Source organism: Mustela nigripes, chromosome 15, assembly GCF_022355385.1.
Source record: "Mustela nigripes isolate SB6536 chromosome 15, MUSNIG.SB6536, whole genome shotgun sequence".
NCBI lineage: Eukaryota > Metazoa > Chordata > Mammalia > Carnivora > Mustelidae > Mustela > Mustela nigripes.
In genome coordinates, this window is record NC_081571.1 from 21,864,815 (window position 1) to 21,887,072 (window position 22,258).

Genomic DNA, 22,258 nt, shown 5'->3' on the forward strand with positions numbered 1-22,258 from the left:
AATAGAAAATTAAACTCCTGCCTCAACGATGGAATGTTTAGTTTAAGCCTATCTGAGGGCAATTATTATAGCCTGAACTTGCTCTTTCCTCTATTTTCTTTTTAATTACAATTGTGATGTATATTTGTTGTAGACAGTTCAAACCATGCTGAACTAGAAGAAGCAAAGGGGAAGATATTCCTTCCTTGGAATCACACCCAGCCTCCAGCCCAGTCCTAGTCCCCAGGGGTGTTACTAGTTGGACGTGCATGTTCACGGATCCTCATACATGTTTGCTTATATATGTAGGTGTGTGTGCATGTTCACACTATACAGACACATGGGCTTTTTATTTTTAAATTGGAATAGGATCATACGAGATAAATTGATTTATAACCAGCTTTCTCACTTAACCGTGTATTACGGGCATCTTTCATGCCAGTGGTTTGTAGATCTAGCACATTCTTTCTCAGGACTACAGAGTCCTGTCCACAGTATAAACGAACCATGACTTATGTCCCCATGGCCCCCTCGTCCTGTTGATGGACGTCTGTTCAGGTTGACCCTGAATGGGTCAAGACCTTGGCTCTCCATTCCTGTGAGTGGCTATGAATTAGGAAATGCATTGCCTCCGTGTCCCTTGCCGAGGAAGAAGTCATGTCTGAGCGTTTGCAGGCCGAGGGGCCTCTGGGCATCTGGTCATTCTTCAGACTCCAGGCCTCCTTGAGCAGCTGTTGCTTCTTCTGCTTTCAGCTCCTCGGCGGGTGGTACTTCTACGTCCAGGCCTACAGGTCTCTGAAGCATGGGACAGCCAACATGGATGTGCTCATCGTGCTGGCTACCACCATCGCCTACACCTACTCATTTGTCATCCTAGTGGTGGCCGTAGCCGAGAAGGCGGAGAGGAGCCCTGTCACCTTCTTCGACACCCCCCCCATGCTCTTTGTGTTCATTGCCCTGGGGCGGTGGCTGGAACACGTGGCAAAGGTAACTGTAGCTTCAGGTGAAAAAAGAACTGTTTCTTCAGTAACATAAATCTTAATTCATCCGAGCACCTTGTTTAGAATTACTAATTACACACAGTCTAGAGAAAGACTTCAGGAAATGTGAAACCTACTATAATTAGGTGTTCTGATCACTAATCTCCCAACTGGTTGCTACTTCCGAAATCCCAGCTAATCTGGTTAATTATTGAAACCTTTGCTCAGGCACATTGTGTAACAGAAAGAACCCTGGATGGCAGGCCAGTGGTCACACCACCTCTTTGTATGGAACCGACCGTGTGGCTTGTTAGTTCACGAATCCACACATCCATCTGAGGGTCACGCCATTTTTAACACCCTGCATGATACCCACATTTTAACCTATTCTGTAAAAGAGTGGGACTGTAGCTCTGAAAGAAATTAGATTAAACCTTAGGAAAAAAAAAAAAGCAGTTACTGGGCAGACTGGTTTCGTATTTTCGGCTGAAATGTAATTCATAGAACTTTGTGATGTTGTGCATTTGGTATGGTGGTGACGTGGCTGCGTGTCGATGGCAGTGACATCTGTCCTGGAGCATTGCGCGTCCTGACGTGCACTACGGCTGTGTTCAGGGTCATCCTCTTTCTGCAGGGGCTTTCTGTAACACCTGCCTAGCAAGTGTTGGTTTGGCTTTGCACGGTTTGCTTACGGTAGATCCCGTTTTCCATTTGATTATTTCCTAGAGCAAAACCTCAGAAGCCCTTGCCAGACTCATGTCTCTCCAAGCCACAGAAGCCACCGTTGTCACCCTTGGTGAGGACAACTTGATTGTCAGGTGGGTTCTCTTCCGAGTTTTTAAGCAATTTATATTAATCTCAAAACACCCTTCATGTTCGCAACATTCCACTAGACTTTGTGGGGGCAGGTGAAGACTTGTATGGTCAGATCTGTCCTTTCGATCCAGGTAATTAGCAGGGCATTTGCAGACTACAACATAGGCAACAACTCAGGTGGCGTGTGTGAGTAGGCTACCTGACGAACGGGGGGCCTCGGTGACAAGTGTTCCTGGATAGAGAAGGGAAAGGCGAGAGGTGGTCAGGGAGAGCCTCCAAGAGCCTGGGCCACATGCTAGACCTTCCTTGCGAGATCTGGAGGATTTACACAGGCTGGGAGGTAGGGTTTCAGCTTGCCAAAAATACAAGTGGGAGAAGTACTTCTCTTCTTCATAAAGTTGGCAAATATTAAAAATAATAATTATTATCATTACTGCTGGAACTTACATAGCATTTGCTGTCTGCCAGACACTATTTTAACCTATTTGTATTAAATCTAATTTAAAGAAAAAACTGTAGGAGGAAAAGGACTGTTCCTAGCCGTGTTTTGCAGATGAGGAGACCGATGATCAGAAAAGCTAAGCAATCTACCCAGCGTCCCAGGGGTGCTAAGTGCCAGGATGGGCCATAAGCCAGGCTCTGGACTCCAGAGCCCATGCTCTTAACCGGTCCACATACTGACTCTTAAGGTGTGTAAATAACACGGACATTTGCACAACTTAAGGCTTCTGTACTTCCCTGGTCAGCCTCATTTTCATATTCTAGGGAGTGCTTATTTCAGACCTTCCTCACATTCCTGAACTCTCTCTCCAGCCCCACTACTTTCCCCTTTGACCCGTGACCTCGCTCTGACTACCGAAACTGGAAGCTCCGAGGTGGGAAATCCATCAGCTCCGTGTCCCTCAGCCTGCAGTGCTAACCCTCCCCACTGCATGCTCCCTTCCTCCCACCCCGGGGGAAGAGGTCTCTGCTCTGGTTCTCTGTTCAGGAAACTCCCTCTGTCAGTTTCTCCTTGACCTTCAAGGTGGCCGTCTTTGCTGATTCCAGCCATCCAGTATGACGTACAGTCTAGACTCCTGTTGTCAAAGCCATCCTGTGCCCCGCCCCCACCATACTTGCCCATTCTTCACGCTGTTGCCAGTGTGGGTTCATGAGTGTGTCCCCCAGAGATGGTCCTCAGAGGCTGAGAGCCCCCCACCCTGCTTTCCAGGGGGGCACTCGGTGAGCCTGTGCATGAATGAGGCACTGGCCGACCACAGCATGGAGGCACTGTTTTTTATCTGGGTGCTAGAGCTTTTAAATCCTGGGTGGAATTATGAGATTTGAGAACCTACCATGTATTAGTCCCACTGGCTGGTACTTCATGTAAACTACCTAATTTCACTGGTTAACTACCCTGTAAGGTAGGTGCTCCCGCCATCACCGTGTCTTTAGGAAGAACCTGAAGCCCAGTGGGGTGGAGTGACTTGCCCAGAGCCTGGGGCAGGTGAGTGGCGGAGCTGGAACGGGCTCCTTCTCGGCCACCTGCTCCCTGTCTTCCAGGCAGGAGGACCCTGTGTGACCGAGCAGCTGGCATGTGCGAGCCCCCACATGCACTCCACTGTTTGGGGGACCCGGCAGCATTTGCGGGGCCAGCATCTTGACTGGTTTTTTTCCCCTTATAAATTAACGACATGAAAGTTTCTGAGACATGGAAGTGTTCAGATGGGGAGCAAAGCCGTGACAGCTGCCTTTCCTCACTGCCTTTCGTTTTGAGCACTGGCCACACTCGCACAGACTGCTCTGTTGATTGGGCTACGAGGACACGCGCATCCTTGCCAGAAGGCAAAAGCTGTGTGAAATGCCCAAGCACGGCGGGGTTACCCCAGCCACAGCTCAGTTCTTTATCAAAGACTGCGGTTCACTTTTGTTGCTGTGGACGCTCACGGGCCAGACTCCTACCTTCATCATGTGGTGGCGCCATTTTCTAAGTTAGGGGCCAGAAGACCAGGGTTCCTTCTGGCCTTGTCATAGATGGGCTGTGTGCAGGAGCAGGTCAGTTAGGGCCTGTGAGGCACGGTTCCTGTCTGTCAGACCAGGGTAGTGGTTCCTACACCACCTTCCTGACCGTGTGCTCCAGGCTGCTGGGAGGTGACGGGCCAGTGGTCACACTCTGCTGTCCCAGGGCCAGGGCCACACACTGTTCTGCTGAGGAGCTTGACTTTCTATAAGAGGAGTTGTGCTGGTGCCAGGGCCCCCAAGTCAGCCCCCGCCTTCTGTGGGGCCTTGCCACACTGGGCCTCTGCAGTGCCACTGGAAGGCCACCAGAGTTTCTTGCCTCAGCTATTTCCTTTCAGCAAGACTTGGGCCTATTCCTCTGCCAGGGACCCCTGTCTGTCCCAAGTCTTGGGTGATGGGAGGGTCTGTGATCAGTCTGGCATGTGGTCACCTCTGGTAACCCCTGCCCCTTCCTGTTGTCACCACTCTGTCTCCTAAAGCATTGCCACAGGGTCTTCCTTGGCCTCCTGTGGGGATAAATATCTTCCCGCATTCAAACCAGTGATCTCTTGGAAGCACAGATCTGCTATATTCCTCGGTAGCTAGAGCTCCTTCTGCAGCTTCTTGCTGTCCTTAGGATGAAGTCTGTGTGCTTAGTGCACATGTGAGACTGAGCGTCTACCCCAGCCCGCCTCTTGGCCTCAGCCTCTTGTGCCACCACACCTCCATCTTGTCCAGGCCACACCCTGCTGGCAGCTCCCAGGAGGAGGCTCTTGGGTCTCGCCTCACACTTTCTTCTTCCCCTCTGCCTGGCTGCTTGTCCTTCAGGGCTTAACTTGGGGAGTGGGAGTGGTGGTGGGGAACGTCGTCCGGAATCCTTTCCTGTCCCCAGACCTGCTTGGCTGTTGCTCCGCTCGCCCTGGGACACCCACGTGGCAGGTGCTCAGATTACTAGCTGAATGAATGAAAGAACTATGAAATATTAAATCACCCCATGTTTGTGGGGGTGACATTCAAGAGCCTACACGACCTGGTCCCCAGTCTGCTGCATTGAAGTCTCCTGTGGTAGTGGGGAAATCAGAGTTACACAGTTTGTCTAGGTACCGGCTGCTCTGTTCTGAGTTTTTGTTTTTTTACCTTGTGTTAGATGAGGAGGGAGAGGAGCGAGGAGACGGGTATGGTAGACAGACTCCTGGCAGAAGCTCTTGAAGCAGAAGAAACGCCAGGGAAATCACTGTCTCTCAATTAAGTGTATTCCTGCACCTTGGTGTTTTGGAGAGATACAAGCTTCTGAAGAAGAAATGCTGGGAATTCCCTGGAAGGAGCCACCTTGACCCCCATCAATGCTTTTCACCTTAAATTAAGCTGTTTGGACTTAGAATGATATGGTTAATTCAGATCGAGAGGAAATTCAACTTTTGATTAAGCAGAGATTGGCATTACTAAAGGTTTCTTTGAAGGGCACCCAGTTGGACATGGGTGCCAGTTTCTTGAAGCAGTCCCACAGAAGCAAACCTTCTAAAGCTTAGTTGTCAGGTTGTGCAGGGGGAGAAGGCTCTGCTCTTAGCTCCCGATGCCCTTCACAAGTGAGCAGGTGCTTTTTCTCCCAACAGGCCTGTCTTGCCAAGTGAGGAGCTGGTGTGATGGGAAACTTCTCCAGGTCACGTAGGCAGGCCTCAGAGGGCAGGGCCTGGGCATCCCCATCACTGGGAGACTTTCAGAAGCACCAAAGAACATTCTCAGATTATGGAGACTCCTCTTCTCCTTGTTTGCCACCCTGCCCGGGCCCCAGACAGATTTCCTCATGCCTGCTCCCCACACTCAAGACCTCAGGGTGCCCCTTCTTTTCCTAACCCATTTATTGTATTGTGACCATTCCTGGGCTTACATACATGAGTCTGTCTGTGGCTTCTGGGCTGTCAGCATCTTGAGAGAAAGGCTCCATCTCGTCCTGTGCATATCCCAGTCCAGCACAGGGCCTGCTACACAGAGACCCGTCACTAGGGAAAACGTCCATTAAGTAAAGTTCCCTGGGAGCTCACCATATGCCAGGCACTGTACTATGTACTGAACACACATCATCTCAGTTAATCCTGGAACAAAATCCCTGTTGGAGAAAGGAAGACACTGTGGCTCTGTACAAGGATTTGACCCCGATGGCACCAGTGCCCTAGCAAGGACTCTGAGCTCCCGAGGTCAGGGCTGCGTCTGCTTTGCTCCCCACCGTGTCCCTGGCACCTGGCACACACACGGGCTCCCGTGGTGCTGAGCCTGTATTTCTGTGCACTGGCCCGAGCTGCGCGTGCTCGCAGCCTTGCAGGGCAGGGGCTGCACGGGGTGCCAAGATGGACCTCTGGAGACAGACACACTCTTGAATCCTCATTTTGCAAGGATGCTCCTGCACAGTTTTTTAAAAAAGAAAACTTTGATGGAAATATTTACTATCTCTGCACATTTTGGTTCCCAAGTTTTATACATTTATCCTTAGCAACGTTTAAAGAAATGGGCGTGTGGATTCAGTTCCGTGCCTTTCTAAGAAATCTTTAAGTTTTTGCTCTACTGGGAGTGAATATCACTTACCTCATCTACTTTTGGGAAGATTCGGTGAGAAAAAAAAAATGTACAAATCCACTAGCCTGGTACGCACACTCAGTAAAGTTCTGTTTTACCTTCTCACGTGGCTAAGGCAGCTCATTGTCCATTTTTCTCTGTGGAAGTTTGAGTGTAGTCCTTGTAGAATGAAGGGAATGTTAACATAACCTCAGAGCCTGCTTATCTGCCTTTGTCACTGTTCGTGAGGCACTGTTATAAACGCGTGACCCTTGAACAATGGTAGGGCACGGGGCACTGACCCAGCGCAGAGTCGAAAATCCAAGTGTAACCTCTGACTTCCAAAAACTTTACTAATAAGCTACTGTTGACTCAAAGCCTTACTGATAATGTAAACAGTGGGTTAGTAACTGATTTTGTATGTGTTGTGTTCTTAGAGTAAAGTAAGAGAAAAAAAACTGACAGGAAAACCAGGAGGGAGAGAAAACATACTTGTACTTCTGTATTGTATTTATTAAAAACCTGCCTGTACCCACAAGGTGCAAACCCGGTTGTTCGAGGGTCGGCTGTATACAGGGACATGTTTTTGGCCCCTGTGGTGGCTCCCTGGCAGGCTCCGGCTGGCTGTCTCTGCCCTTCCCTCCCCTCACCCACCATGTGTCTGTCTGTCTCAGGTCGACCCTGCCCCTCCCGCCCCCCCAGCATCCAGTCCTTATACACATATGGCCCCCATGTTCCTGTCTGACCCCATGCCCTCTTCTGCCAAAGCACAATTTCCTGCAAAAGCATCCTGAGCTGCTGTCCTGGCTCCACAGGCTCCTGTCCGCCCCTCCCACTGAGCTGCTGCCCTCCACCAGCTCCTGAAACTGTCCCCTCACCCAAGCAGACCACGTACCCCAACCCAACTGTTGCCAGGTTTGCCTTCGTCTGGCCTCTCACCAGCCTTCCCCCAGGCCCCCAGTCTCTCCATGAAAACTTTCTGTTGGTTTTCTTTTTTATGCACGTGTGGCTGACCTTCACAGAGGCACAAAGCGCAAGGGCAGAGTGTGATTACGTTTGCATATCTGGTGGCTGGACTGGGACTCCTTCTCCCCCACCTTGCAGGCCTCCCTGCCCCGTCTCCCTTGGTGCAGCGGGCCAGCCCCAGGGCTTAGTTCGAGACGCCTTGTCTTTTCCACTCGCACACCCAGGTGAGCTGGCACCATTTCCTGCCTGTAAATGCTGTCTGTATTTGGACAGCTCCCGGATCTGTTCCTCTCAGCTCAAGTCCCATTTTCTACTTCCTGCTTGACATTTTCCCTGGAAGTCGCATAGGCTTCCCAGAGCCCACATGTCAACGTGAAGGTCTTCATTTCGTCCCTTCTCCTTCTCTTCTCTCGCCCTCCCTCAGCCGCTTCTGCACACTTGCCTCCATCTCAGTAACAGAACTTCGAGCTCCTCTTTGATTCTCTTATTTCCGCATTTAGGCTTTGCCGTCTTTTGCTTGGGAGGCTGCCACAGCCCACCTCTTCTCCTGGCTTCTATTATCGTCCCTGCTGCCTGCTCTCACGCAGCAGCCAGAGAGATGACTTGAAAATGTGAATCAAATTATGTCATTTCCCAGAAAAACCTTACATCCAAAGCCCATACTGTACTGTGCTCCGCACGTCCTGACAAGACCTGGACTGCCTGCTTCACTTCCTGCTTCTCAAAGGCACCCTTCCTGCTTGCCTTAAGGCCTTCGCATTAGTTGGGTTTTTCCCCTTGAACTTTCTTTTGCCTATATGTTGGTCCCTCTTATGATCCAGGTCTCAGCTCATCTTCCAAGTGAACCCTCCCTCCCCCGCAGAACAAACAAATAAAACTTCTGGTCATATTATTTGCATCCTAATGCTTATTTAATACCTGGAACTATATTGTTATCTGTTTCTCCTGCAGAATTGGTCTTCCTGAGGATAGAGACTTGGCTGTCCTGTTCCCAGCTATACTGCCAGTGCCAAATACAGTGCCTGTCCCTTAGTATTTGCACAGTACATATTGGCTCGATCTGAAAATGAACAGATAAAATGAGTACTGCTGCTTGGTGTAAAGCGAGGAGCGTGTAACCAGTCCAGCACTTGGTTGGGAACCCGAGCTGGGTGGGCTGAGCTCTGGCTGGTTGCTGTGTGTGTAACCTGAGCGGCTTTTTTGCAGGGAGGAGCAGGTGCCCATGGAGCTGGTGCAGCGGGGCGACGTCATCAAGGTTGTCCCCGGGGGGAAGTTCCCAGTGGATGGGAAAATCCTGGAAGGCAACACCATGGTGGACGAGTCCCTCATCACAGGTGAGGCGGCTTGTCTCCTCTTCCCTGTGGGCGGGTATGGCGGGAGTTGCTGGGTCACATGAATGCTGAACAGGGTGCTGAGGGTGTGACGGTTGATGTCCTTCCCCACCTCCAGGAGAAGCCATGCCTGTCACGAAGAAACCCGGAAGCATAGTGATTGCTGGGTCTATAAATGCACATGGCTCTGTACTCGTTAATGCCACTCACGTGGGCAATGACACCACATTGGCTCAGATCGTGAAATTGGTAGAAGAGGCTCAGATGTCAAAGGTAATAAAGAGAGTTAAAAAATAACCTAACGTCAGCTTCCTCCTTTTAGAAGTTATTCCGAGAGTTTCGTAGATTCAGGCAGATTTTGTTGAGTAGGGAGTGATTAGTAAGCGTGTTAATTGGGGGGCTCAGAACTCCAGTGCTCAACTGTGCCTGTGGGGATGTATTTCTTTGTGGATTGTAATTTCCCGTGGTCTTGGTGTTTTATTTTCATAGGCACCCATTCAGCAACTGGCTGACCGGTTTAGTGGGTATTTTGTCCCATTTATCATCATCATTTCAACGCTGACGTTGGTGGTATGGATTATAATCGGTTTTATCGATTTTGGTGTTGTTCAGAAATACTTTCCTGTAAGTTGAATGCTTTGGGCAGTATGGTTGCTATGTTTTAAATAATCTCTTGCCATTAATCCTATTCTCTTATATCTTAGATTCTTTGGGCTTTAATTACCCATTACATTTATTTGCCTCATTTACTGGCAGCAAAATCTTAGCCAAGATAGCACAATCACTCTATTTCTGCAAATTTTTTTTTTTTAAAGATGCCCTTTGCCTTCTAGTTAAATAATTTCCCAGACACCAATTAGCTCTCAGTTGTCATGCCTATAACATTTAGATGATGTGACCTTGGCCATTTCTGGGGTCATGAGGCAGATATCATAGGTCACTTCACAATTTTGATGGCATGATAATATCATTTTAACAGATTTTAAGAAAATTTGTTTTTTGCTCTCTATGTCTGATAGTATCATCTTCAACCTTGTGGCTTCCTGGGCAGTGCTAATAGCCTTTTAATAATAAATATTTATTAAACATACACGAGACAATGGAATATACTTTCTTGAGTTAGAAAGCAGATGATGAATGCTCTCTTGGAAAATACTATGTTGTCAAACTTCCAAAAAAGTGGAGAGTCCCAAAAAAACCTTTTCTGCTCAAGAAGTAAGAACTCTATACAACAGTAATTCTCAATAAGGAGTAATTTTATTGTCCCAGGAGATATTTGACGATGTCTGGAGGTATTTGGTTGTCATGACTGGGGAGGGAATGCTGCTGACACCGAGTGGGTAGAGATCGAGGGCACTGCCAGACATCCTACCAGGCCAAGGACCGCCCCCAGAACCATGAGTCCTCTATCCCCAAATGTCAGTAGTGCCGAGCTTAAGAAACCTTGATGTGCATCAACGGGGAATGGCCCGCTTGGAGTCCTATTTGACAGCTGCCCAGTGAGTGGAACAGTGTTTTATCTATGGTTTAAAGTATCTCCTATTTAGCCAGATCGAATGCCTCTTTTACCATAGAGCCATAGAATAAGAAACTGTAAATGCAGAATGGATAATTTTTTTTCTTTAAAAAAATGTCTACCCTAATTAAAGGCATATCTGAAATTCTTGGGGTGCATGTCATTTACTAAGATGTCATCTTCTCTCTCGAATGTCCTGTCCTAAAATGAAAAATGTCCTAGTTGAACTCTTGACATCTCAGGAGACCTTAGTGCTTTGAAGAGTAACCCAGGACTATACTCTTAGAATTTGCCAGTGGCTGTTATGGCACCTGACCCCCTCAAATTCCTGCTTTTGTGGGAGAACAGCTCATTGGCATGTGGCTGTGGGAAAAGTCATTCCTGAACAGGTTGGAGTATGGGGCTTTCTGCTGTTCCCTGCCTTTCCGTCTTACTTTGGCTTCTTCTGTTTTTATCTGCAACATCAGGGAGGATGCTGGCAAAGGAGGGACTGCAGGTTCCTTTAAGGTATTATCACTCTGCTGTCTAAGTCATTTGTAGGGAGAGGTTCATGTCCCCCTCTAGAAGTCCACCCATCCCATCAGAATGCCTGGTGTTATTTTGATGAGAATTACTGGAGTTTGGGGGTTTTTTTTGAAATCACATCATCTTTATCTCAAAAAATTCCATGTCTTCAACACACTGTCCCTCTATCCAAATCCAACTGTTTCTAATCAAAGTGAAATGACCCTTTAGTAATACACCTTATCTTAGATTTCTGCCTTTCAAAATCAAGGAATAAAGTGTAGGTGGAAGCTAAAGAGGTTGTGGTCTGTATCCTTGATTTTGAAAACACACTGTGATGAAAGTGAATTCAGTGTCTCCTGATTGTGCTGCAGAGACACCTGCCATTTTGCAAAATAAACCAACATAATGCAAAATGTCAGAATGCAAATGGTAATGCCTATGTGTGTCGCCAGGTAACTGGAAAGGAGGCCCATATTTTGTTCGTTTTGGGTTTACAAAGAAAACAATAGCGGAAAAAATAGAAGAAAATAAAGATGGCTCCAAATTCCATCCCTAGGAATGATGATTTTTTGCACTCTGGGAAACCTCTTTCCAGTATTGTTGAAAGCTGTATAGAGATGCAGGCAGGTAATTTTGCACTAATTCAGTCACAACACATGCCATTTTGTACTTACTTTTTTTACTTAACAGTGTTGCTGGGATCTTTCCATGTCAGCAAGTATAGACATACACCATCGTTTCAACAATTGTATAAGATTTCATTATGCACCTCATACCCTTAATTTAATTCATAAATTCCCTCTGAGGTGTCTCTAGTTTTTAAAAAAAAACGCTGTGATAATAATGTGTAATATTGTTAATATGTAATATTGATAATGTGATAGTTACAGTTTCTCAGGGGCTTTGCCCATGGCAGGTTTTGTACAATATATTTGTGTGTTTATGTGTATTTATATGTGTATCAGCTCATTTAAACCTTACAACAACCAGCTGGGTGTGCTTGGTCGTATTGTGTCCATTCCGAAAGTGAGGGATCTGACACTCGCAGAGATGTGAGTCAGTGCCAGGGCCAGCATGGACGTACACGGTCCAGTTCCAGAGTCCATGCTCCTTCCCCTAGCAGGGAGTTCTACACGACTCTCTCCTCCCATCATGCCTCTCTTAGAGGAAAGCCTAGAATGTCAAGTTGAAAAACTGGGGTGGGAACCAGTAAGGTGAGCCACATGATAACACAGCACCGAAGCAGAGTGGACCCCACACTCTGGACCCCAGACCCCGGCTCATTATGCATCTCAGCTCGCAGCTGCTCTTGCTGAAATGTGCTCATGCTGAAATGTTCTGTGATTGGAAGTCAGTGTGATTCCTCCTTCAACCCTCAGCCTGCCTTTATCTCTTTCCCCTTTTCAGACCCACAGCAAGCACATCTCCCAGGCAGAGGTGATCATCCGGTTTGCGTTCCAGACATCCATCACGGTGCTGTGCATCGCCTGCCCCTGCTCCCTGGGCCTGGCCACGCCCACGGCGGTCATGGTGGGCACCGGGGTGGCCGCCCAGAATGGCATCCTCATCAAAGGAGGCAAGCCTCTGGAGATGGCCCACAAGGTTGGCCCTTGCACTCCTGGCTATCCTCTGACGTGTTGCCTGGAATGACTCTGTAGCTGTTACTTTGTGATTTTTTTTTTTTTTTTGGAAACTGAAGAGACTTGGTGGGAAAGTAGTATCTGTTTACATTCTGTATTAAGAGAAAAACCTGGAAGAGGCTGGAGGGCAGCACTGTTAATTAAGTAAAACAGGAAGCCCGCAGGGGCTGGGAATGATAATAGCAGGAACAGCTAACAGCTGCAGGATTAAATAAGAATTGATTTAATTTCATTAACAACTCTTTGATGTCGGTGCTTATCATTCCCATTTCTCAGATGAGGAAGCTCAGCAGGAGCTAAACCCAGAGAACAACAGGGAGCGGAGGGGGGATCTGAAGGGACCATGGTGGGGGTGGGGCTGGGTTACTTGTGGCTGCAGAATGCAAGGATGGACTAAAGGAGGCAAGGATTGTTGGAGGAAGAGCCGTCATGTGTGTTGCAGAGACCACCACTGAGCACTGGGCCCAGATGAGTGCTGTGGGCTAAGTGAGGGGGAGCCGTGCCTGTGGGACATTCAGACCACAGCAAACAGCTGGGCTTCTGTAGGGTTTGGGGAGGTATGGAGCTCAGGGATGAGTGGGCTCTGGCCATGGACACAGGTACCAAAATGGCAGAACCCAGACCCATGGGGACGGGTGCAGGTTGCCATTGACCAAGTGGGCCTGGTGGAGAAACTGGCTTTGGTGGTGGCTTGTTATTGTGGCGGGGAAACGCTCCCTTTTTCACTCTCTCTTTCTCTTTTTTTAAGATTTTATTTATTTATTTGAGAGTGAGGAGAAAGCAAGATAAAGCACAAGAAGTAGAGCAGGGGTAGAGGGAGAAGCAGACTCCCCACTGAGCAGGGAGCCTGATGCAGGGCTCGATCCTGGGACCCTGAGATCATGACCTGAGTGGAAGGCAGATGGTTAACAACTGAGCCACCCAGGCACCCATCCCTTCCTTTCTTTGAACCTGGAGTGCAAGCTCCTTATTCGCAGTAGGCGTTTGCACTTAGGCCATAGACACACTGTGCACAGGGAGATGGGCAGACTGCCAGGGTCCTGACATGGGAGATCTGCATGGTGTCACTTTCCAGGAGATGGTACCATGCCATGTCCCATCAAATTAGAATGACAGTTTCTTGCTCAGTCTGGTGAAGGTTAAGTCACAATGCAGACTGTTTTGGCCAGACAGGCAGGGAAACTGGGTCTTCGTCATGGGAGTAGTTGAACCGTGAGATTGATTGCAGAGGATGTGTTAATGTGAGTTATGAAGGGGTGTTGTTACCTGCTTGAGCAGGGTTAAATGGAGTTCTGCCCCAAGACTGTGCGGGCTCTTAAAGTCGCTTCCATCTATATTTGTGGTCATCAAGATGTGGTTGTTTTGGCAGATAAAGACCGTGATGTTTGACAAAACTGGCACCATCACCCATGGGGTCCCCAAAGTCATGAGGGTCCTCCTGCTCGTGGATGTGGCCATGATGCCCCTCAGGAAGGTTCTTGCTGTGGTGGGGACTGCAGAGGCCAGCAGCGAGCACCCCTTGGGCGTGGCAATCACCAAGTATTGTAAAGAGGTATGCAGACCTGGGCAGTGCTCGTCTCTCCCCCACCCTACCCCCCGCCACCCACTGCAAACTCCCCCTTACCCTACCCCGACCCCAGCCTCCTCCTCCACTTCACTGGCTGGGCTGGAAGCCTCCAAGCGCCTTCTTCCTCACATGCCTCTTCTGCTGCTGCTTCTGTACCCTGGCTCAACTGCCTTGCAGGAGCCTCAGCTTGTGGGATTTGGGAACCCCTCAGCAGGCCCCTGTGGAATAGGTGGAGATGCAGCGCTCAGTGATGGGTCCCTTGTCCCATTTCCAGATCATCACAAATGATGGTGGTTCAGTGTTACGGGTCACTTACAGAGCAGGTACTGACCGTCTGCTTGGAATAACAAAAAAACAGCTGGGATGTGAGCTCCACCCTCTGGGAGCTGACGGTCCAGTGGGGAGGGTGGTCGGCGGATCAGCCCAGTCCTTTATGAGTGCTTAGTGCAAAGGGGAATACAGAACTGGATGGAGGGTTAGGGTGAGACCAGGAGAGGCCCCTCAGCCGGGGACGGGAAATGGAGAGGAGCCAGCAGAGGTGAGCCAAATGCCCAGTGGATTCTTGGCAGTTAATGGGGAAGCATTCGTCCTTTGACCTCACCCGATGAAAGGTCCTGTTTCGTTTTCTTTGTCTTCAGTCTAAATATAGAAGCAGCCGGTTGTGCCAGAATGTTGTCCTGAACATTTTTAAATGGTCTGGGCAAAGACAATTAATGCCTTGGGGCAAAGCTGACTGCTCTACCTGGACAGGAAGTCTTCCAGAAATCTCTGTGGGTGTTTTGTGAAGGGTCATTCAGACCACCATTTCCCCCTCTCTCTTGGGATGCTTCAGGATGAATGTGCTCCGTCATCCCTCCTTTGCTGTGTGGTTGACCCCACACGACGCTCCTCACGCCTTTCCCCTGCCTCTCCCTCGTACCCCCAGGGCCTGGAGATGGGCAGTGACCTCCTGAGAGCCTCCAAGCTGCTTTGTTCCCGTTTGCCTGTTCCATCATTCTCAGGAAATTATTTGCAACGTAAAAATAATCTCTCTCCTCTTTTTGGCCCCCCCCAACCTCCGTTAATCTGAGGCGTTTGCTGTGAACTGCTCTTCTTCTTCCTGGTCTGTCCCTTGTCCCATGTCATGAGACAACCATTTAATAATTATCGTGTCTGCATCGGAGGAGAGAAGGAATTACTGAGTTACTAGTCGATCTCCTCACCTGCCCCATCCTGCCTTCCTCTCGGCCCCTGCTTGGTGCTGCTCTCTCTGGCCTCTCCTCACCTCCCGTCTCTCCCTGGCTTCACAGGAATTGGGAACCGACTCCTTGGGATACTGCACGGACTTCCAAGCAGTGCCCGGCTGTGGAATCGGCTGCAAAGTCAGTAGTGTGGAGGGCCTCCTGGCCCACAGCGAGAGCCAGCAGAGCAAACAGGCGGCTCCCCCGAGCAGGGCTGGCAGCGCTCCCGAGGAAATAGGTATCCCAGGCCCTTGTCTCTCTGCCCAGCCTGCCATGGCTTGGGCCCGGCCGGGTCAGCTGGTGGTGTGCCTAACCAGAGAGCACCAGGCCAGCACACCACCATGGGGTCCCTGGCTGTGGACAGGCTGGCTCCTGGCCGGGGCACCGCATGCCTCCCTCCCCCAGGAAGGCCTACTGTTTGTCCATGGTTGCGTTCTCTGATACTTCTGAATCTTGGTGCTAATGGCAGACAGTAGTATATGTTACTGAAATTCGTGGAGTATTGCTTCTGTGACCCATAATCTCGAGTCTCCTCTTTCTTTTTTCTTTACTTTTTTTTTTTTTTTTTAAGAATTTTAAGATTTAAGAGAGAGAAAGAGAGGATAAGCACTGAGGGAGAGTAGGAGAGGGAGAAGCAGACTGACTGGGGACAGATGGGAATTCGTTTGCTCCTCCAGTCCCCCTCCTGTGCGATGGGTCCCATTTACAGCGCTGGCTGTAGCAGGGAATGCAGATGGAAGTGGTCTGCCCGAGCCAGGAAGGGGTACTGCTTGGAGTGACAGCTGCCTTTGAAAACAGTTTTTCTGATTCGGAGGATAGCTTGCCAGCCATCAGGGTGAGAGTGGGGAAGCCCTCCCAAACCAAAACGCCTGTGTCTGGTGTTCTCTCTTAAGTGCTCTGGGGTCTGATTGGAAGCCTTCTGCCACCTCCTAGCAGTTCAGAACCTCAGCACAACCCTTCCATTTAGCTGCCAGGACTGATCCGTGAGGTGACCCCCAGGTGAGTGGCACACACAGTTAGAAAGTGACAGGGAAAGACTCACCCGGCCGCTTAGGAGAGACAGCTGTTAAACATCCACAGACGTAGACAAGCTGTTTGCTGACGCACAAGCTGCACTTGTTGCTTCTCATCTCTGCAGAAGAGGGGCCGGCAGGTACCGCCTAAAGGCAAATAAGGACACCACCGGGTGTTTAGCGTTTATGACATCTGTTTCCCTGTCCTTTAAGGGTGGTGTTCTGCGAGGTGCTCGCTAGTTACAGTGTTTCAAAACCGCTCCATGCGCTTTTTTGCTGTTACACGGACTCCATGGTTTTGAGTCCTTTCTCACAGTAAAACTGGACTATTTGGGAATAACCACAAACTCTTTGGAACAGACGGGACCCCCCAGACCTTCTCTGTGCTCATCGGGAACCGTGAATGGATGAGGCGCAACGGCCTAACCATTTCCAGCGACGTCAGTGACGCGATGGCGAATCATGAGCTCAAAGGCCAGACGGCCGTGCTGGTGGCCATTGACGGTACTGCCCCCCTCGCCTTCTGCTCTGGACAGCGGAGTTTCTTAGAGTTCTCTGGCAAAAATAGGCTTTCTCCTTTTTTCTCCCCCAGTAAATCTTCTTCTCTGTTCATTTAAGTTCTGTGTCCCCAAAGGCTGCCTTGCCAGTTTCTCTCTTCCTTCTCCGTCGGAGGCCCGCTCTCGCTGTGCCCGTCCTGCCCCCGAGAGTGAGGCGTCTTAGCCTTAGCCTCCTCCGTCTTTAGCCTCCTCCTGCCTTCTCCATCCCCGTCGGCTTCCGTCTGAGCCCGTGGTTCCGTCGCCCTCCTCTTCGTCGCGGCACACGCAGCACTGGCCTGTTATCGAGGGGGACACCCACCGGGTCCTAAGGAATGAGATTGCTGCCCCTCCATGGAGGTCCCCAAGATCGCATGTGTCTGGGCACTTACGCCTCAGATGACTGGAATCTTACACTGTTAATGGCAGTTTCTGCTTATAGAAGTAAAACTGGGCTGATGAGCAGCATAGATACCTTTAATGCTTCGACGAAGTGTGTCCTCTCCCACTCTTTTTTCCTTCTTGCGCCGCCATGGCCTTTCCAATGTCCTTAAAACCCTGTAGTCCCTTCAGCCCCTCAGATCAGAACCAGCTGTGCTGAAGGAGCCATGCCCCGTGTCACCCCACGCCCCTGAACCTGCTGTGCCCCCGCCTCAGTGCTCGAGTGCCTTCCTACATCACCAGCTGAAGATTCGTTCAGGCAACCCTCCCTCCCCCACCCAGCACAACGAATGCTTTCTGGAAGAAGAGGAAGGACTGATTTTCTGTTTGGACATTCATCATTATTCAGTAGCCTTTATCGTATTCGTTCTGTTTCTCATATCATAATAGCTAACATGTACCGAGTTATTATGAGCCAGGCACTCTGCAACGTAATAGATGTCCCTTGCAGAAAATTGGGAAGATTCGGAGAGCTATACAAAAGAAAATGCTATGACTCTTTATCCTACCCCTCAGAGAGCCACTGGAAATGTTTCATATTCCTTCCAGACTATTGTGTGCCTCTGTAAATGGAGGTCGTTTTTAAAACACAAAATCGAAACCGGGCTATGTTCTATAACTTGGTGTTTTGTTTTTCACGTGTGCCGTTGCGCTATGGAAACTGTTTCTGGTAGCAGAGCCTCCTTTGCCCCTTGGGCTGCCCAGGGCTTGCCCTTGTGGACTGACCGAGGGTGTCGCCTGCAGGCGTGCTCTGTGCCATGATCGCCATCGCCGACGCAGTCAAGCAGGAGGCAGCCCTGGCCGTGCACACGCTGAAGAGTATGGGTGTGGACGTGGTACTGATCACAGGGGACAACCGGAAGACGGCCAGAGCCATCGCCACCCAGGTGCGTGCTGGGGACCGGGGGCTGGACATCTTCCCCCTTGGAGGTTTCTCTGAACCCCCCAGAGCACTTTGAGGAAAAGTAGCAACACCAGGGCCTGCAGCGCTCCACATTGCTTCTGGCCTTACCCCTCTCCGGGTGCTCCTGCTCTGTTCCGAGCTGTGCAGTGCCCCACGGGGGACCCCCCGCCGTGCTGCTATTGCCAAGCGCCAGTCCCTGGAGCCTGGATGTCTGAACCTGGGACAGGTGGCTGCCCTGGAAAACGCAATTCCAACATTCTCTGTTTCTGTCTTTCCATTGGGACAAAAACAAAGATCATGGCTTGAGAGCTGAAATATAAAGGTTCTGAGGCATGGTGTTCAGGAGATGATTGTCCACTCAGCTCTTCCGCATGCCCATGCGGCAGACAGACAGACAGACTTCTGGGTCTGGCAGGTCTCCAGCAGCCCTTACTTCAGAGTGCGTGCGGTGAGGACAGCACCACTGCACACCTGTCCAACCCTGCTTATAGTGAGGACTCCTGCGCCAATTCCCAAAGGCTACGCACCCTCCCCAAATGTGTGTATGCCAGATGCTTTTGAAAGTGAACTGCTTCTTACAAGGGAAGCAGTGGTCCTTCTCCGCATGGCCTTTCTCGCTAACGGGACTTTGTTGAGTACCATCACCCCTCCTGCTTCAAACTCGTTTAGCTGTTCAGCAAGCACTTAACTAAGCCCCACCCATGGGACCCGCTCCAGAGAGGAGCAAAGAGGGCGAGCGCCTGCCCCACGGCAGCTCTGTCTTGGGGGGACGGGTGACCAGAGGCCAGGGCTGAACTGAGTGCTCACTTCTGCCACAGAAAAGTGCACCGGACGCGTGGGAGCTGCCAACTGACCCCAGTGTGGCAGAGGCTGGAGCCGCCTTCCCAGGGGAGGAAATGCTTAAGTCAGGAGCAGTCAGATGAAGAAGGGGGGGGGGTCGGAGAAAGGGAAGCTGACATTTCCAGGACAGAGCGGGCAGCCTGAGCACCGCAGCACTGGGCTGGAGAGCAGCAGGATGCTGAACGGGGCAGAATTCAGCATGGGCTGGAAGCGGGCAGGACCAGTTCCTGAGGGGTCCTGTGGATGTCATCCCAGGAGAAGTGTAATCCACTGAGAGAGTCCAGCTGACCACTGTTTTGGAAAGACCAAAGATTTGGAAGTGGGCAGGGAGACCAGCATGAGGACTAATCCCCCATGGAAGGGGGCACGGGGATGGCAGTCCCTGGGATCTAGGGTGTGACTGACACCATTGCCTGGGCTTGGAGGCCGGAGGCAGTGGGGCTGGATGCCTCACAGGTTTCTGCTGCTGTTCACTATCCTTTGCCAACACCAGGTGTTGTCACGTATTTGTGTTTTAACTTTTAGGTTGGTATCAACAAAGTCTTTGCAGAGGTGCTACCTTCTCACAAGGTGGCCAAGGTCCAGGAGCTCCAGAATGAAGGGAAGAAAGTTGCCATGGTAGGAGACGGGGTTAATGACTCGCCGGCCTTGGCCCAAGCTGATGTGGGCATTGCTATCGGGACAGGCACGGATGTCGCCATCGAGGCTGCTGACGTTGTCCTCATTAGAGTGAGCTTGGCCATATCTTCTTGTGCCCTGTTGTCCTGGTTATGGGAGCAGGGAGGGCCTGGGGACAGAGCTCCTGACAGGCGTTGTGTTCCTCCTACAGAACGATTTGCTCGATGTGGTGGCTAGCATTCACCTCTCCAAGAGGACCGTCTGGAGAATACACCTCAACCTGGTGCTGGCGTTGATTTATAACCTGATCGGAATACCCATCGCGGCAGGTAGGGTGGCTCTCCACTGCTTGGTTACCTTTGACTCCAGCCAAGGCCAGGAAGGCTTCTCTCTGCCTGCTGGCTTCCTGCCCAACTTAATAAGTGGCCCACATCCCTGGGTAGCCAGCCGGCGGGCAGGGCAGAAGCATTTTAGGAAGAGTTGATGTATTTTCCACTTTCTAAGTCTCTAAAGGGAAATGAAACCTGCTGAGAGGGTCCCTGGGATTCCCTGTTCCCTTGCAGTGTCCCCTGAAGCCCACGATGCTGCCTGTGGACAGTCCCAGGAAGGCCAGAGTGGGTGGGGGACCCCAATCCCCGAGACCGTAACCCTGGCTCAGCTCCAAGACCGCCTACTAAAGAGGCATGCGGGCACGTGGCCATGAAGTGGCAGAAGGGGGTTCTGAGCCACCCCGAAATGGAGAACTTTACAGGGGGCAGCCCGAGGTGAGGACCTTCTGTGGGCTATGGTGCGAGTGTTGTGCTTCCCTCGGCCAGGGGTCTTCATGCCCATCGGCATTGTGCTGCAGCCGTGGATGGGCTCGGCGGCCATGGCGGCCTCCTCTGTGTCTGTGGTTCTCTCGTCGCTGCAGCTCAAGTGGTGAGTCCCTCTAGGACAGAGCAAGAGCCTTCTCCCCCACGCCTAGCCCCCTGCCCTGTGGGCTAGTGATGGGTGGGTGCTGTGCACAGGGCCCTGGTGCACCAGAGGTAGGGGTGTGTAATATCTGGATGGGCACCCCAAGGGGGCAGCTCCTCGCCACCTGGCGTGCTGGCTGCTGTAGCAGTCACTCTACTCCAGGGTTGTTCTAGTAATGCCATGTCCACCTGGGGTCCTCGTGTATTGCCTTTCTTACTTTTTTGAAAAGATGTTGATTCATGCTTTCAGTGGCACAGCTGCAGGGTGCCAGGCATTTGGATGGGAGGTTTCTCAATCAGTCGAACTTGACTTGAATCCTAGGAACTCAATACCCTTTCCTTTAAAAATCCTAAAATCCATGAGGTTTCCATACCATGCGTAATCCCAAGACTTTGGTGAGAGTTCTTTACCATCCTCCAAAAAAAAAAAAAAAAAAGGCGTGTGCCCGCAATGGCTCAAATGCTCTTGGAATCTCACTCGGCAGCTATAAGAAGCCTGACCTGGAGCGGTATGAGGCCCAGGCCCAGGGCCGCATGAAGCCCCTGACGGCGTCGCAGGTGAGCGTGTACATCGGCATGGATGACCGGCGGCGGGACTCCCCGAGGGCTACACCCTGGGACCAGGTCAGCTTCATCAGCCAGGTGTCTCTGTCCTCCCTGAAGTCCGACAAGCTGTCTCGACACAGTGCTGCGGCTGATGATGGTGGGGACAAGTGGTCTCTGCTCCTGAACGACAGAGATGAGGAGCAGTGCATCTGAAAGCTGCAGGCGGGTGGAGACCCAGGGGTCCATCTCCTCACTGAGTAGCTGGTCCGGCTTCCCCGGGGACCGAGGCTCGGGCCGAACAGGCACAGCTCCAGCAGCAAGATGGGCGAAGCTCCCCTCCAGCCCTGGGGACTTCCACTCCCTCCTGGAGATGGCTGGTCATCCCTCCTAGCATGGGTGGTGCCCCTATGTGGCTCCTGGGTCACCCACCTCCCCGTCCCCACTGGGATCCCAGCGGCACAGGGGCCAGGCTTCCCGGCCTGACCATGCTGTGGGCCTGGGCTTGTCGGGAACCTTGCTGGACTCTAGCAGAGCAGAGGATGGCCAGCCTTCCTCACAGGCCTCTGCTTTAGTGTTTGGAACGACTACTTGTAAAACGAGGAAAATCTCATCGGGACCAAAAACTTAGCTGGGCCTTTCCTCACGAGAAGCCTCGTGTTGGGTTCTTTTTGACAACACCCACATGATTGCGTATCTGAGACCACAGTTTACCTCAAATACACCCCACTGATGTCTGCCGGCACCATGTCTTCCTTTTGTGTTCTTAATGCTGGGGCCACCCCACCGCCAGCGCACCCCTGTCGGACCTCTGACAGCAGGAGCGTAGTGATCCCTGCTGCTGCTCTCAGGCGCTTCTGCCAGAATCTACTCCCTCACGCATTGGCCAGAGAGCCCACCTTGCTTCTCTTCAGGCCAAGGTGTTCTTTCTTGCCTAGGTGGCGCTTGGCCACGGAGTCCTGGCCCTTCACTCCTCAGAATGGTGTGCCCTTGTGGACTGTGGCTGCCCCACTGGAGTGAGGGTCTCAGAGTTTGTGACCTGGGAAATCCTGCCTCCTGTGGGGTCCAGGTACTTGGGACACGTGGAGGCCTGTGGTACTTGAGACAGCGTCCCTTGTGGGGAGGTGTGTGTGCTCGAGGGGATGGCCTTGCAGGGCTCCGGGAGCTTCAGGGACGTGGTCTGCTATGGGACTGCCAGCTCACAGAGTTCAGTGCAGAGTTCAAGGCCGTGGTGCCCCTGGTGGTGTGCAAGTGGGAGGAAAGCTGTACTGGAGGAAGAGGAAATCACACTTATTCTCAGGGAGCGTCTACGTCTGCGCACAGAGCTGGCGCCTTAGGAAAGGAGGCACCTGTGGTGATTGACA

The 22,258-nt window shown here is 51.1% G+C and overlaps 1 protein-coding gene across 3 annotated transcripts in view; it reads left to right on the forward strand.

Annotated features, from left to right (window-relative positions):
• ATP7B (ATPase copper transporting beta) overlaps positions 1 to 21,639 on the forward strand; it is a 71,295-nt gene extending 49,656 nt beyond the window's left edge. For 2 of the 3 annotated variants that reach the window (XM_059378030.1, XM_059378028.1), the window contains 14 exons: positions 733 to 966; positions 1,686 to 1,777; positions 8,475 to 8,602; positions 8,718 to 8,872; positions 9,089 to 9,223; positions 12,030 to 12,224; positions 13,632 to 13,814; positions 15,119 to 15,287; positions 16,423 to 16,566; positions 17,781 to 17,923; positions 19,306 to 19,509; positions 19,610 to 19,727; positions 20,214 to 20,316; positions 20,837 to 21,639. In XM_059378030.1, coding sequence (XP_059234013.1) covers positions 733 to 966; positions 1,686 to 1,777; positions 8,475 to 8,602; positions 8,718 to 8,872; positions 9,089 to 9,223; positions 12,030 to 12,224; positions 13,632 to 13,814; positions 15,119 to 15,287; positions 16,423 to 16,566; positions 17,781 to 17,923; positions 19,306 to 19,509; positions 19,610 to 19,727; positions 20,214 to 20,316; positions 20,837 to 21,110 — 2,277 coding nt within the window. In that variant the 3' untranslated portion in view covers positions 21,111 to 21,639. The remainder of the gene's footprint in view (positions 1 to 732; positions 967 to 1,685; positions 1,778 to 8,474; positions 8,603 to 8,717; positions 8,873 to 9,088; positions 9,224 to 12,029; positions 12,225 to 13,631; positions 13,815 to 15,118; positions 15,288 to 16,422; positions 16,567 to 17,780; positions 17,924 to 19,305; positions 19,510 to 19,609; positions 19,728 to 20,213; positions 20,317 to 20,836) is intronic. The other variant, XM_059378029.1, reaches the window with a different exon arrangement.
• The last annotated feature ends 619 nt before the right edge of the window (positions 21,640 to 22,258 follow it).